Raw genomic sequence first — 17,247 nt, 5'->3', positions numbered from 1 at the left:
AGGGGGGAAGGCACTGATGTCTGGTGTATGGGCAGGAAAAGGTACTTAAGAACAGAAATATTTTCAACCAACGACACACAAAGAACAAGTCAGTCCTTTTAATCTCATCTGCAAGACTGATACCACTAGAAGCAGCTGAGAATATCCCCTCACTTCACATAGGCCGACAATGACTCCTGACTTCTCATCAGAAGTGACTGTTTCAAAATCAATGACATGAAGATCAAAAGCTTCCTATTGTCTGATTTCCTGACCCATCCACTCCCTCCTAAAGATGATATGGTCATTATGGAATTGGAAACACTTTAAAAAGAAAATAAGCACATTCTGCAAAACCCAGAAGAACAGCGAACCACGGGTACTTTGGTTTATGTTTATACAGTAGCTACAGTAAACTCTTAGTCTTGGGCCACTTAGTGCTGGAATCACAGCAGCTATGGCATTGTGTGTGCCCCTCATACCCACTTCACTTATTTCTACATCAGTCATCCTCCCCTTCCAGACTGAACTTTTTTCAAAGGAAACAGCTTATCTTCCATACTGCAGCAGCAGAAGAAAAATCCTCCTATACAGCAATATTTAATATGTGCTTTTATGCTCTTATGGCAGCTAATTTTCCTTAAATGATTTAAGGAAATGAATACATCTAAAAGGCCTGCACTGAGCCATTCTGCAATAGCGACATGAAGCCAAACTTCCTCTGCTTTAAACAATCCAATCTCTTGTGGGCAGCTCCTCGTGGCAGATCTTATCTGGAACGGGAGGGATGAAGGTTATTTTTTATTACATTACTTTGCAGGGAACCTTAGTTTGCATTTTATTTCATTTCATATTCCTCAGTGAGGGAAGGCTTCAGGTGAGGAGAGGGTGGCAGAGCAAACATGTTCAAAAGCATAACCCCTGATGTGGCACACTCTGACAACAGCCCCCCTGCAACTGGTTCACCTGCGCACGCAGCCAATCATCTATCATGTGTTACTCATCTAAAAGCAACACTCTGCACCTGGACAGTACTTAAAATCTTGATCAGCCTGAAGTGATTCAAAGCAGGTTTTTATTCTGGCACTCTGTCAGGAGGGGAGGGGGAAGTTTTTTTATCTTGAGTACTTAATAAAACCAGCCACTGCTGAAACAGGATGGCACACGTACAGTCCCATGGCCTCTCTGAGGCACCTGACGTATTTTCCCCTTTTGTCCCAGAACTTGTGGTATGGGTTGTTCATCCAAATATTACTTGGGTCAGAGGGACTAAGAATCTGGTATTGCCTGAAAAAAAACCCCCACAATAATCCCTTATACTGCACTGTATTGCTGAGGGTCTCTCAAATTGTCAGAAGGCTGCTACTGACTAGGGGACAATAAACCAAAAAACCCTGGTTTGTCTGGCAAGTAGCTAATTCACTGACAAATGAAACTCTGAAGAGCCACCTGAACTTTGCTTGTAGCTTAATCCAAAAAAAGATTCCTAAATAGTATTTTTTAAAAGTAATTAAATAACCCTGGAAATGAAATGTCATATTTGTGTTTGAAAGGTTCCTTTTTCTTTCCCTCAGAAGGAAGTGGAGTGGAACTGGTTCATCTCAGGTTGATCACTGGGGATGGGTGGGAAACAGAGTTGGAGGTGGGTGGAGGGCGGAGATTTCCAACCCTGACCAAACATTTCTTTTGATTTTTCATTTTAGCCACCACAGCAAATAAATTCATTCTTCACACATAGGGCAGCTGGAAACAACCAGCTTTTCAAAGCTTCCCAGAAATGGGACAAAGCTCAAAATATCCCTCTGCCCTCCCCTTCCCCAAGAATAGCTTTATTTTATTGATGGTGACTTTTAATACTGCCAGGATTTGTTGCTTTACTAGCTAGAAGCATTCCTCTACACCAAAATTTCTTGTAATTCTTAAGGACCTCTTTTCTCCTGGAAAAAACATACCTTTCTTCTCAGACAAAATAGCCTGCGTGCTCTCTCCATCATCTAGAAGGAAAATTGTCTTGCTCTTTGGGGTAGGAAACAGAGACAAGACCAGACTCTCTGTGAAACTACTTTCTTTGCTTTCTACCACCATCACTCCTAGTACCACAGGGCTTAGGAGCCTTGGTCACAGGCACAGTGGAATAGAAAGACAAATTCTGTGCCAAACAATTAGCAGTCTAAGGAAGTATTTTTCCATGCATATGGATTCCACTCTGTATGCAAGGACCTTATCTATTAACCTATCTTCCTTGTACCTAAACCCCTTTCTGTAAAGGTATTAATACTAGCTGGGAGATAAAAAGTCCAATTAAGATATACTAGGAGAACCAGAAAGGTGCTCTTATCCTACACATGATGTAGCCAGCAGTAATAATCCTCTTTCTTTATTAGCAAGGCAAACCAGCTCCTTTTTCACAATAACAGAAAAAAAAAAAAAAAAATTGGCAAAACTTCAGAGAATTAAATATCCAAATACCATGTCCATAACGGGAAGTAAAAAGAAAGGAAAAATACAGGAATTCCACCCAGAAAAAAAAAACTCCTCTTATTTTTTGGTAGTGATTTTTTCCTACCCATCTCCATCTTTGTTCAGTAGTTTTTCTAAGGTGCCACGTTCAATAATCCTTCTGCGCTTTGATGTCAAACATTCAATAGCTGTCTGCCTCCCTCCCACTCCTCTTCTCCATATTCTCTGCAATCCATCTCCTCTGATTAGCTAAGATTTCACCTTCAAGAACACCTCTGCTTCTCTGAGTGAGCATGAGTGCGTGCGTGTGTGTTTATATAATATTTGCAAATATTATCCCCCTCCTGCTCTGCACGCTGCATGGCAACCCCTGCCGGAGCTCTGGATTAAACATCAATGCCGTTCTGTAATTCAATTTGGGGGGCCTGCTGTTTTGAATCCAGCTCAGGACATCACGAGAGCAGCTCGATTAAATTTAGGCCCTGCTTTCAGAATTATTCCATATTTAATCTGAGCTGAACTTCATTTCACTTGCTCTCTCCACTCTGATGCTTCCTGCGACTAGAGATGTGAACGTTCCCAGATCTCATGCGGTTGGGGTGGTGTTTGCTTACTTCTCTCTTATTTGGGTTTGACACTGGATTAAGCCACATCAGAGCTACTGGCACCTTGCACAACCCCACAGCAGGACAGCGCCTGTACCTCAGCAAGTGGCTCTCGTGGCATCACCTTTCCCCACTCACCGGATTGTTGTACATCTCAATGATGAGCTGTTTCACTCCGTGCAGTGTGGGATGAGCCCAAGGAGATGGATTTGCCCAGTGCCGGTTTAAATCAAACCCCATCAGGGAGCACCTGCACACAGAAAAAAAAAAACACACACACAGAAGACATATGTGGGCTGTAGCATCTTCTGGCTTCAGCTACAGAATGAGGGCTGTACCCTGCAGATGATGTATTTATATGAGTTATTGTCATGGAAAAAAATAAATCACAACAAAGCAAATTCTCCTGAGGAAGAAGAAAGCCAGCAGCAATGGCCACTGTCAGAAGCTGTGCGAATGGCAGAGAAGAACCTGAAACATTTTTGGTCATTTAACCTTCTTGCCACTCCACAATACATATGAACACTCTATCCTTTGCCAGCTTGCCACACTGGCACTGCAAGAGCCTGATTAGCCTCTGAGGCTATTTCCATGCTCTAACTCAGGGTTTGTTCTATGAGGATGATTCATAAACTGCATCACCAGGTCTTTACTTTGCCCTCAGTCAGGCCTTGACTCAGCAAAGCTGTAAACAGCATTGAAATCAATGGCCATTAAGTATGTGCTTAAGGGATTTAAAGCTCGTTCCATTAACTCAGGTCCTCCGTCTCTGCCCCTCCTGCAATTGCCTACACAAAAGTTAGGCAATGATGACACAAAGTTAAAATGCTTATTGGCCATCAAATCTTGTGGGTCTTGAACAATGTATGCCACCTTAGCTTCTCTTTCCTGCCCTGACTCATATCCCTCTCAATACACAGTCTTGAGTTTGATTCTGCTGCTCCCAATCCCGCAGAGTAATATCCCATTCTTTGTGAGGTTTCTTTGAAACTCAGCGGGCTGCTGTTAGGGTGAACACCAAGCAATTAAAAAGTTGGAAGTCATATAAACAGGAGGGGGAAATCACATCCTCTGCCTACTGTGGAGATCACCCAGACAATCTGTGGCCACTGACAGAAACAGGGAGAGCAATCTCAAGCTGAGCTTGGGGCCGGTGGGCCTTGGGTAAATCTTGCTCAGGATTTCAATGAAAGACACACAAATAATATAAGCCCAGGCTGAGATGCAACTTCCTCTATATTTAAAACAAACAAACAAAAAAAATCAACCTCACTGCTAAGCCTTAAAGCTTCTTGAGAAAAGGAGAGCTTTCATTGATCCCTGGTCTATTATGAGAATGTCTGTTCAGCCTTAATCTTTTAAACACACCTATGTAAACAATAGAGATTTACTCCCGTAGCACTATCCTTCAACTAAAATTCTAAGAATCTGATGACCAAAACCCGTAAGGTTTAATTAGCAAAAAGAAAGGAAAATTCCTCACTTCTCTAACAGCTGAAACAAATGATTGCATACATCAAACCCAAATAAAAACAGAGAAGGGAAATGCTAAGAGAAGTGAGGGATGAAACCAGAGGATTAAATTCATTTCCATAAATGATGAACAACTCCCTAGGAATCAAAAATACAAAGTTAATTGGAAATTCTTCTATAAAAGTTCTTATAGGAAGCTAAACAGGCAGGAGCTGCCTCGCTCCTTGGCCTCAGACCACCTGACCATCAGGCTGTCCAGGACTTTGAACACCCAACTGCCAGCCCTGAAGCTCCATTGCTGATGAGTCGGTGTGCAGGCCAGCCGGATGGCTTACTGTGGGGGACAAACCCATCTCCTCCTCTCAGTGGTCACTTGTTCATTTGTTTAGAAAACAGATTTCTTCTCTGGACACCCCAACAACTACAATTCCACAGAAAACTCTGAAAGTTGTCTCCACCCCCCTATACAGCAAAACACATTATATAAGATGTGTGTCTATTTTTTTCCCTTTATGTAAACTCTCTTCACTCAGTTCTACTAAATCCTGTCTTCCTTTGAACTCACTGACATTAACATAAAATCACAAATACTTCCAGAGACATAGGTGAAATTATACCAGTATAAAATGGGTGTAAGAGCAGGATCACAGGAATGAGTTTTTTATTTAACGCACAGTGAAGGTGCGGCAATCATCACTAATATTACTGTGTATATACTGTATACATTCACACAGTTCCCAAGAAAACAGTATGCTCACTCTACAGAATAACTTCATGAGATCAGAACCTGACATCATATCCCCTTATATGGTTCGTGTGTCCCATCAACAACTTATTTTAAGAATATTTGAAACTAATAACACTACAGAAAGCAAGTATGCTTTGATCCCATTATACCCATCTCCAATGCACATTGCAGTGGCCGAGTGACACAGCACCAAAAGCAAATTTTAAATTCAAATGTGAATTGTCAATATTAAATATGGAGTTTGGGACCTTTTACAAAACTTCATATAAGTCATCCCTATAGGGAACAGAAGGAAGCAGTATCTAATTTCTGTAAGATGCTACGACACTGCAATTTGAAATATTTGGATTTGCCATAAATGTCTGGTTAGTGATGAATCTCATAGCTCATTTCAAGCAACAAGAACAGTTGAAAATAGTTGTCTTTACTTGAGAAGACTTTATAAACAGAAGGAAGCAATGTTTGACAAACAAGTTATTCATCTGGGAAGCTCCTCTGAGCTCTATTTAATAGGAACCCAAATTAATTTCCAAATATCATTTAGCTAGTCTTTGATGTGGTATATCACATCTTTATCAATGTAACAACAATTAATTCAATTTCCAATGTAGGAATTACTATTTCTTTCCGTCTGGGAACAGTGTAACATTCCTCCCCCCCCCCCCCCCTTTCATTTTTAAGTCTTCTTTTCTTTCCTTTTTGCCTAAAGACAAATTTGTGCCTACCACATTCTCTCTTTATTCATCTGTTGCAAACTTTCAGTCTCTCTAAGGAAACATCAAGTTGTGTTCCTTGGTACTTCAGATTTGATTATTGACTCTATTACATGTAGAACTGTCTCCCAAAGCTCACGTATATCAGGACATGACCAAAACATACGGTAAGTGTCTCCCACATGCCTATTACAGATCCTGCATTCATTACATTCTCTTGCTCCCAGATGACATGATCTCCCTTGTGGCTAATACCTCCAATGCAAGAACTTGAACAGGATAACTTAAAAATTGCATCTTGCACTGGTTTTTAATTCCCCCTACCAATCTTAAACCAGCTCATTTCTAGTACACGTTGCTTTGTTTAACTGTTTACCTGCTGCTTCAAGCACTGGGTAGGTATACTCTGGAAACAGCAGCTCTACAATGAGAAATAACCATGTTCCAATATAATATAGGATCTTTCAATGTTTAAGGCCAGCTCTCTTACACAGACTGCAAGTGTTCTCATTGGCTTCAATGCGGTTCCTCAAGTGGCTGTAAGTGTTCCCCTGATTTAGGAAGGGCCTCCGTAGCTGCCCTATACAGACTAGGTTTATTTTGTGCTTTAAATGAATGAATGTGTTCAGTACAAAGATAATAAAAGGGAAACCTCCTAAATCCTATTGAAGATCTGCTTAAGAATGACCTTTGAAAGGATCATGGAGAAGAGCAAAACAGGACACATTAGAGATTCCAAGAGGTACAAAGGAAGACAAAAGCAGCTTCAAAATTAGGGAGGGTTGGTGCAGGTGAACATTTCCAGAGTAAGGGCACTTGAAGAATACTCCATTCCATTAGATTCAACAGCCATGCCCATGAATACTCTTATAAGCATGGGAGATTGCACTGACGTGGACCCAGACAAAAATGATGTGTTGGCCCAGACTCTCGTAGATTAGAAAGTGTAATCAGAAGTAGATGAACTTTCTACAACAAGCAAAGCAGCAAATTGATACTATTACCTGATTGCGGTCTTCACTCATACTGTGAAAACTTGGGTCGTGTGTCACATAGTCACTGCTCCCACAGAAAAATGACATGTATGTAATTTAAAAGTATTTAACCTGTTAACAATTTTTAGAATTTTGGATTATGCTTGTTAGGGTTTGCTAGATATACAGACCACATACTACATTTCTGCACATTTAAATCGTGTTCTGTGACTGTACTTGTTAAATTAGAATTTGTGTTTCACAAATGTTCTCCAGCCTTTTCCAAAAATTTCTGTTTTCTGTGAGTAAATGTATTAGTGTTTATAAATTTACATAAATACAGTGCAAATTCATTCAAAGCAAATGAGTTTCAAAATTAAAATGGAAACCGAAACATTTTGCAGTATTCATCCCTCCCTACTTGGGAGACAGCCAGATCTCAAGAGGTTACCAGCCTAACTCAGTAAAACCAAAAGATGTTCAGACCAGCAATCAGCTTGCTGGGCAATTATCTGGACAGAACCTCCTTGCCTCTGGGGGCTTAACTCATCACTGGTTTTACGGATTTCTTACGCAGCTTGCTTTAATGAAAACATCCTCATCCCTCTCCAGAACTGAGGAAGGTTTAGTACCAAGGCCTATGGGGGATTTATTTTTAGGGCTGCTTCCTATTCTTTAGGTTGTGCCTCTTCTTTCTGGAATCTCCAAGTTACAGAACCCCCCAGGAACTCTGCCTTCCTTTCACTTCAGTTCTCCCTCCTGCGTTCGTTTTTCCTACTATGTGAGTCTAAGTCTCTCACTAACAGACCCATTTCCACAAGGTGAGATATGGAGAATAATGGAGGAAAGGAGTTAAAGAAATCCTTTTTCATGGCATATGATTTATTACAAAGAGAACTCTACACTCTTCCCTTCAGCTTTGTAAGGTTGTGTTGGTTCATTGGATCAGTACCAGCTGAATCTCCAGATAATACCGCACACAAAGCCAGGGAGTTCAAATCCACAAATGGCACTACCAACAGGGTTAGGATTTGAAATTGAAAAGCTAGCAGGGGGAGGAGGGGCACTCACTTTTTTTTTCTCCTTAGGCTTATTGCAATAAGAGTGGAGACAGAGGGTAATTGGTCTCTCTCATTGCACTTCTTCGAAGCCCGAGTTACAGCATGAAGCTGATGTGAGACTGCAGCCTGCAACGCCATGCAGGAAGAGTAGGTGTGCAGCGTGAGAGAGCGAATACAAGGGGAACACATGGAGTAACCTCTTCTTTTAATAAAGATATCATTTTAAACGTGTTATGTTCACAGCATTTTGCAGACCAACTCTACACTTGCCGTCGTCAAAGTCAGGGTCTTCGTTAGCCTGCAATTCACCATTTGGGTGCTTGGGGGTTGCGGTTTATGCATTTCCCTATTATTCACATTAAAGACGATTCATTGAAGCCCGCATGTTCTAAGGCAATTAGGTAGCAAGACATCCTAACACTCCAGCTAAAGAGAACCCCCCAACTCACTCTCTCCCTCCCCAGCTTTCTGGGGTTTTAATTTAGAGCTCTGGAAGCCTTCACAAAGGCTATTTAACACAACTGCAGCAGCATGCTCCAGGCAGAAAAGTGGCCATACAGAGCAGAACAGCATTAGCTTCCAGAGACCACATGGTGGAGTAGATGTTTACAGAATGAGCACTGCATGGTGTACTGACATAATTTTAAATAGTACATGACGGTTAAAGATGTGTTTCTCCATTTTCTGTGTAAACAATGTTAAATAAGAATAAACACAAAGGGATATTTTCTCCTTCTGATGAATACATGCATTTCACAGAGCTGGTAATAGGCATTACAGACACACGCACCAAGGAGAACACTCATCCCCTCCTGACACGGGCAGACTCCCTTCTCGGATCTTCAGGATATATCTCAATTCCAGTGTTTAACTCTTCCTACATACCCCGGGTCCTCAGTAATGCCAGAAGGATTCCTGGGAATGAAGCCAAATGCTGGAAATAAAAACTCATCACACAGGTAGGAGAATCACGCCCTGTGAGTGTGCCTGGGATGCAAGACAGTAAGATCCTGTCATTACCTAGCTCATACCTGTGGCTAGCATAGGACTCATCCTTCCCTACATATTTTCCTGCAAAGTGCCCAGTCCAGTTTTCAGCTTTTCAAGGGCCAGGGTTTCCAGAGCATCCCCTAGGAAGGTAAGTCACAGTTCAGCAAAGTTCTCCCATAGGAAGTGTGTGCCTGGTCCCATGAGTGGATCTCCCTGGACAAACACTCTGTGGGAGTAGGTCTGGTCGGTTCTGACCCTGAAAGGTGTTCTTGGGACTCCCACTCCCAGCTGCACGCTGAGTCACACTCACAAATCGCTGTTGCGTATCCAGATGCTTTAACTGAGCTACGGAGAACACCTACAGTTCTTCCATTTTAAAGCCTGATTCATTGTTTGGCCTTTTTAAAACCAAACCTATCACTGACTTAACGAGAAGAACGTGGCAGACTGGGGTTTTTTCCAACTTTTGGATCCCAAAATATTTCCACTGCAGGCATTGGCCCTTCAGAAATCTCACTCACATAGACCATAATGCAGTGTTAAATGAGCTTTCCTTACTAATGTAGCCCAAAAGCCACCTGCAACTGACTCATGGATCACAAGCTGCAACTTCACACGTGCTCAGCTTACTGAACTCCCTCACACCTCTGTCAACAGGTCAAGCTCCTCTAGGCCTTCTTGCCTGGTCTGCCTGATAGTTCCACACAATGCCCTGATTCTGTCTCCTCAAAAGTGTTTCCCTTCAAACAGGAAGACCACCTTTAAGCTATTATTATATATGCCATTTAACATTCCTGGCTTTAGTCCTCTTTGGTAGGCTGTGTGGAGATAAGGTAAACTCATCACAGCAGTATCACAGAAGACAGCTAATATACATGTCAGCTTTTCTGGAGACACAGCTCATCTTCAATTATATTTTGTGCACAATTCTGCCCCTCCTCAGACCAGGCAACTCATCTGGTACACAATGCATCTCATGATTATTTGGAAAATACTCCAGCTGCTGTAAAATGACATTCCTCCATGTTACAACACACAGTTTCTGGCATGTGAAGCTGGCAGTCTTGCTTTACCTACACACTTTCAGGCAAGAGGAAAGGGGTGTCATGTTCCCTGTAAACTGGTGTTACATGAACACCCCCAAAAGATGGTCTAGCTCATACTATCAGACCTATGACACAGCAAGCTGCAAGCAATGGAGCCAGCCTTAATGTCACCAGTTGAGCTCTCAGAGGTTTGGCTATGCCACAGCTGCAAATGGATACAACCTTCATTCAGCCCCATGTCCAGCATCACAATGACACAGCCTGTAACTACAGGAGCACAGGGTGTTTTACCAACAGGGCTCTTGCTTTATTCTGTGCACAGGATCAGCACTGATCATTAATGAACACATTATTCAATATTTTGGCTTCTCCCTGTTGTTCAATACGCAGCCCTAGGCTCCCACTTACTGCATGTTACTCAAAGCCTGCTCTGAGGACAGGGCTATTCAGTTCTTCAGGGCTTTTCTAAAGTGCTTAGCACTTCAGGAGACAAATGCTTTATAAGAGCTGATGGACTAATTTTCCCAACAGCACTGTTACAAGAAGGGACCACATTGTCCCAATTCAGAAAAGAGCAACCAGGACAAAAAGTGACTTAGGTAAGAGACACTCACTAATTTGGACCACCATGTCCATGAGGCCAGGGACAGGATTCTTGCTAAAGATAACTTAGATTTATTTAGCATGTTACATGTTTGGCATCTAACTTACTTACTCTGATTTGAACCGAAGCTGACTGTACTCAAGACTTCTCCAAGTCTGACCCCCAAATGGCAATAAGAGGGGACAGAATATTAGAAACATCCAAGTTAGTGGAATTAGGGCAGACAGACATTACTATAAAATGGTAAGACATTACTGCATCATGAATGGGTTTTTGGTGTTATGCTGTTAAACCTTACTTCAGCCATTTTGCTCAGCTTTGGATCCCAATGCTGCTGCCTTTAACTGTCTGAGAACCATCTCCAACATGTGGATTAGCATGGTAACTGATCTTGCCTTTACTCTCCTGAATAGGATTAAATTATTGCCCTGTGACATTACAGGCTACCAGCCTATTTGCATCCAGAACTTCACTAATGCAAGGACAGTGATGCTGCACACACATTTTCAACAGGTCGCACCAAAACTCAGCCAGAAGTTGTCTATCGCCATCATCACAAAAGCCTTTTCCTCTGATATCCTGAAGTGAAGGTTAGGTTTGATACCAAAATTGTCAAGGTGGTGCACACCATTCTGACAAGATGGCAAACAGAAAAGCCACACAGGGCTGGTACACTGCTGGCTGAATACTAGCTAGCAAGGCTTAGCTACTGTGGGATTGCTGGTTTCCTTTTATATACATGTTTGCTAAGGGGGTCTAACACACAGAGGTATTTCTCACTCTCATACCCAGCCAGAACACTGATTATATTCCTGCATAGTCTTGCCACATCTGTAACTTATTCAGCTTGCAAATTACTTTTTTGATATGTATGTATCCATCTATTTTGGGTTGGTGGGAAAGAAGGCCCCTTTTATTGTCTCTCCACAGCAATGTTCAGCCCATACGCATCACCTGCGAGCAGTTTATCCCTGCTTCATTAGTTAGCATGCATAATTTTCATCAGTGTCAGGGCTATGTCCATTAGCCAGGCACCACAATACAAAGTCCCTTCACCACTATTAACTGAAAAATCTGCAATTAGATGGAAAGTCCTGAACAAAATTATATTATATTCTATGTGAATATAAGGAGAAACTTTTTCACTGTGAGGGTGACAGAGCACTGGGACAGGCTGCCCGGAGAGGTTGTGGAGTCTCCTCCTCTGGAGACATTCAAACCCCACCTGGACGTGTTCCTGTGTGATTTAGTCTAGCTGAACCTGCTCTGGCAGGGGGTGGGACTAGGTGATCTTTCAAGGTCCCTTCCAACTCCTAATGTTCTGTGATTCTGTGAAAACCCCAGGTCTCATAATATTACAGGAGAAGGGAAATGACCCAGTGGTCATTGGTGACAACACAAGACCATTCAAACTGTTTATGCAAGGTAGGGGGAAATTGCAATGCTGCAGTTGTTCTTTTGTAAAAAGAATCTCATTACCCACCCTCCATGGTGTTTTGAGAGGTAAAACAGAAAGGATCAGGCTCTACTTCAGTGTTACAGTGATGAGGATATATTAGATTCTACAGATGGAGATTTATGGAATTGCGGAAAGGTTTTCTGATGAATTTCAGTGAGGTTCATTTGCAACAAGACTGCACTACTTCGGTATTAAACATTTACGAAACACCTGTAAGAGCAATAAGATATCATTGTCCATTCTATGGGAGGAATTATCTGAGGGTTTGGGCAGAGAAAAGGGATTGAGTGCAGTTGTTACATCAGTGAACGTTTCCTCTGCCCCCGGCCCCCTGTAACTAAAGGTATTGTCCTCTTGCATGTTTGTCTATTCTTACTTTCCATTTTCAAGGTCATCTGGCCTACCAGGTGTGTTACATATTGCTGCTTAATTGAAAAGAGAATATTAACCTTATTCTATTAGATTGTTTTAGTACCTGCCAACTGACTACTCTGCATTGGAAAAAGGACAACGTGGCCAAATCAATTAAAAAAAATAAACCCAGTTAAGGCCAAACTAAACTCACACCAAAAACCCAGGCCATTGCATGTTTGGAAAGTCCACCAGAAACTCTGAGCATGATGCAGATGTTTTTCCCATAATCACTGCTATGATAAAATAACAAACATTTCATAACAGAAATAATACCAGTGTCTTGTTTGTCACATAACATTTCAGAAGATGGCAGACAAGCTATAAACCCCTGATCTGTCTCTGATTGCAATCAACAAAAAGCCCAGATGCTTTCAAAGGGAGTTAAATCAGGCTCAGATCTTTTCCAATCACTTGTTAATTTAAGGGGCAGAGTTTTGCCATCTGAGTTTCCCTGCGTGGTATTGCTTCAGCCCAAACATCACAGAGGAGGAGCTGTTTGACAGCGTGGTGGTCTCTGTTCCATTACCAATTTCTACCTCAAATCACTTAAAGCTTTGTATTTTCCACCAATCCCATCAGTTAAGCACGCTATACGCCCTAGAAGGCAAGCTACCTGGCAAAGATATATTTCTCCTAATGCTCCATGTCATCTCCTCTTACTAACTCAAGACAATGTATGAGAGGATTTGATGCCATCACATGAGATATGGGTCAGTTGTCTGATACGGATGCTTGTCCGATGCAGAAGAATGGGAATGTAAAGCATTCAAACTGTAACTTCTATCAATCACTGCAATGCACAGGCAGAATGTGATTTGATACCAACCCAAGCTGAAACTACACATTTTGATTCCGGAGCACTGAAACATCTCACTGCAATGAATAATGGTACAATGAAAGATTAGTTTGAGATTCCTGATGAGAATGTTAATTCTGAAAATTTGAACCATCGGGGATTTGGAGCATTTTCTTTTATTTTTTAATCACCCCCCAAAAATCAGCACTCGGGTAAAATGGCCAGAAAAGCAATTTTTGTCTACTAGTAAACAGAAAAAAATATTATACCTTTTCCTATGATGCAAAGTAGAATGCAACACTTACTGAAAACATGTGATATTTGAAGAAAGGAGGTAACTATGAAACACCATGCCAAACTAAATCTTCAGGTAACCATTATACAGGCGAACCAGGAAAAAGTTCAAGTGCAGGCTGATCTTAGCATCCTTCTTAACTCACTCACTTAATCAGAAAAGCAGCTGCACTGCCTAAATATTCACAAACTAATTCTTTTTTGTCAGTCCAGCTACTTGAATTACACCCATGACACAGAACTGATCTTATTTTCTTATGTAATTCTTTGAGTAATTATCCAAAGTGAAATTATGACATGCCACTTGACTTGGCTTTGTACATCTCTTCTCACATTTAGATACTTCACTTTCAAACTTAACTGTAGAAGGTCGAGAACTCCATAATTGTCAGAGAGAAGAGTACACTCTTCAGTCTAAATGGTTCCTCTCTGACATTATGATCTATATTACTTTTCTAGAGAATCCCCTTTTCAATCAGGCAGAAATTACTGAGGAACATTAAAGCAGGAAGGTACACAGGTACATTAAAATAATGTAATTAAACCAAGACAAAAAGAACTCAACCATGTATTGGTTCACTGACAACTTTGCCCATTGTCACTCAAAGTAGTAAAGCAAATAGGTAGAGCACAAGCCAAATAATATTTTAGCCAAGTTTTATGGGGAAAAATATCATCTTATGCCCTGCACTGTCAGCACCAGAGGAGCAAGAGTCAGCCCGTGCCATCCTCCATTGAGATGGCCAATGTTATACCTGTTTCTTAAGCACATTACATGTGAAATCAAAGATGCCATGGCAGTGGGAGGAAATTCAGTGCAAGATTGTCTCACGGTTCAAAAGTACAAATGCTCATGTGCTTGTGCACGCTGCAGCACTCGGTAGCTTTTGCTTTGTGATGCTGCCTGTTTGTTGTCAGACTTCCATTTCCTCACCTCATCTGCACTAGACCAACAGAAGTGCTACTGTTCAGCCTGCCTTCTTAAGAAAAAAAAACTTGAATAATCATATTGATTACGCACAACAGTGTGGTTTTCCCTGTCTGGCCTTCTCAACACGTATCCCATCTAACTTTTAAACTTGCTGGCTAATTTTTTACTCAGCTTCACAGAAAATGACATGATGGTAAATTGACTTCCATGCACATATAAAATGCACGTGTGCATAAGGAGAAAAGGCCAGGTTTAGGGAGGGAGATGCACTTCAAGCTCTTTTACAAATTGAGTCAGGCCTGAGCTGTGCACTTCCCTTATCTGGCTCCCTGGGCACCTCTACACCGACAAGAGATGAAGCACAGTAGCATGGCAGTGCCATGAGAAGCAGTTCCCACAGACTATCAGCAGTGTGTGAGTGTCAAAAAAACTAGAAGTTTGATAGGAAGTTTCGATGAGCTTTTATCTTTTTGCTTGAAAGAGATTGCAGCAGATACACCTGGCACAAGAAATCATTTCCTCCCATCCAGGGATTCAGCCTCCATGCAGAAGAATGCCAAACTCCCTTCAACCAAGGCTGTTACTTTAGAGGGTTATGCTCTACCACATCCAGCTGAAACTAGAGAAGAATTCAGAGATCACAGCACATAATGTCCTAAATCCTGTCTATGGCACTGGAGGGGAAATCCTTACCATTTGACTTGCCTCCTTTCAGTTAAGGGATACAATCCTGGTTAGGCCATGCTGTTTCTGCCTGTACCTGCAGCACATTTCAGTAACTTTTGGATCAACTGGTGAGCATCAATCAGATTTGACAATAACTTCAAAGACAATTACAGGAAGTAATTGTCAATTCAAATTTGACAGTTACTTCCTGCATTTTCTATGAACACAGGCAACTAGTCAGAAGAGAAAGAACATCTACACTGCAAAGCTTCTATAACAAAGTCAACCTTTATTAGGCAACAGAGAATCCACATGGTAAAAAACCCTCTCACATTATGACTTTTTATCCATGGAGATTTTCAAAACTTGCCTGTAAGAAGCCTTAAATAGCCAACGTAACACTGAAGTTAGCCCTGCTTTGAGAAAGGACTAGGACTGAAGACCTCCAGAGCTCTACATTAATCTATTTATCCTCTAATTCTATTGAAGTATCAAGTATAGGGAAACTTTCAGGTGCTCCTCATACCTTGGTAGCATCCAGAAAAACCCAGCTGTGGGACAGCAGACTTCACAGGCTCATGGAACGACTGATTTTCCTTTATGCATATTTGCAGCCTCACACAGCTGAGATAAAATCTTATAGCAGAAATGTACAATGAATGAGAATATATATGAGTGGGAAGCGGAGGAGCAAACAGATTTCAATTTCAAGCTTTCATGGCTTAGCATAAACAAACATGAAACAATTCATCCTCAGAATATAGAGGTGGGAGGGGAATATTGACAGTGTCCTCTAGACACACAGGGAGACTGAGAACTAGGGAGCCTGGAGCGAAGAGAACATTTCAAAAACTGTTTAAAGCCTTAGGAAAGTTGGAAGCAAAGATGAAGCTTGCCTGATTCATTCACTGAAACAACAATTCTCTTCATAGACTGCTACCCCCCAGATTGTAAAAAAATAAGCCAGCTCTGTCAAATGTTGCTTTGTCCCTAACAAAGATGACCTTTTAAAAATCTCAGTTAAAATTTGGAATGGGCGAACAGATTTTTGAAAAATAAGAACAGTCTAATAACTTTCTAGAAAAAGCCACAGAAATGGCTCCTAAGGTACTCACAATAAAATAAGTCTCGTTATAAACTTGCAAAATCTATTTGAACTTTGTTTTCCCCTCCTTTATTTTTCAAAAATTCATCCCTCTGCCCATATCCAAACTGACATCAGACTAAAACTCAAAATACACGTGTGAGATGAGGTCTCGTTCCTACACCTCTTAGTTGACAGTGCAGTGATCTTGTGATAATGAAGCGATCAGGGAGATGGCTTGCTTCTGTTACAGATACTTGTAGACATTCATTTGAGCTGTAAACGGACAAAGAAAGTTCATCTTCCAGCTGATTTGCCCATTATCTTGCTGTTTCCCCCAGTAGCAAAAGCAATGATGAACTACATAGATTGTTGCTCGCTGCTTTAGCACCTGCAGTGCCTCCCGTCTGTTTCAAAGTGTCACTGACAAAACCAAGTAACTCTAGCTCAAACTACATCCCTAAGCCTCTATAATCACAGCTTCTGTCTCACCACATCAAACTGCCAGCCCTTGTTTTCCCAAATCATACCACAATATCATCTTCCTAATGGGGTTCTGGAATCAGTCCCTTCAGCTATATCCCGTCCTTCAGTATTTGGCAGGCAAGGCAAAAACTATTAAACAGTCCCAATGCCTGGTTTGTTCAAGCTAAGACTAGGATCTGAGGTGTGATTTCCAGTGTGGACTGATTCAGTTCTTTGATCCTGGTAGTTAGTGCTCCCACCTTTGAATATTTCAGAGTCTAACTCTCATTGTTGCCTCCTGATGAAAAAAACACAAGGAAATTTGCTTGCAAGGCTCATGACATGGGATTACTCAAGACATGAAAAGAGCAATTCACTACCTTCAATATCAACCCATTCCTCTACAGTGGCTTGACCTGATCACCTTCACAAAATGTTGTGGCAACCCTATCTGAAACTCACAGGGAAGAATTAATAAAGCCAAC

At 41.4% G+C, this 17,247-nt stretch overlaps 1 protein-coding gene across 1 annotated transcript in view; it reads right to left on the bottom strand.

The window, feature by feature from the left end:
• The window catches only part of LOC311193423 (BEN domain-containing protein 5), a gene marked incomplete at both ends in the record, with an annotated part of 931,749 nt that overhangs the window by 151,585 nt on the left and 762,917 nt on the right, over positions 1-17,247 (bottom strand). The window contains one exon of the mRNA XM_084266248.1: positions 3,183-3,294. Coding sequence (XP_084122374.1) covers positions 3,183-3,294 — 112 coding nt within the window. The remainder of the gene's footprint in view (positions 1-3,182; positions 3,295-17,247) is intronic.

This window comes from Gallinula chloropus, assembly GCF_964237585.1.
Source record: "Gallinula chloropus genome assembly, chromosome: 6".
Taxonomy (NCBI): Eukaryota; Metazoa; Chordata; class Aves; order Gruiformes; family Rallidae; genus Gallinula; species Gallinula chloropus.
Note: the sequence above shows the minus strand (reverse complement) of the source record. Positions and strands in the feature narration are given on the sequence as shown.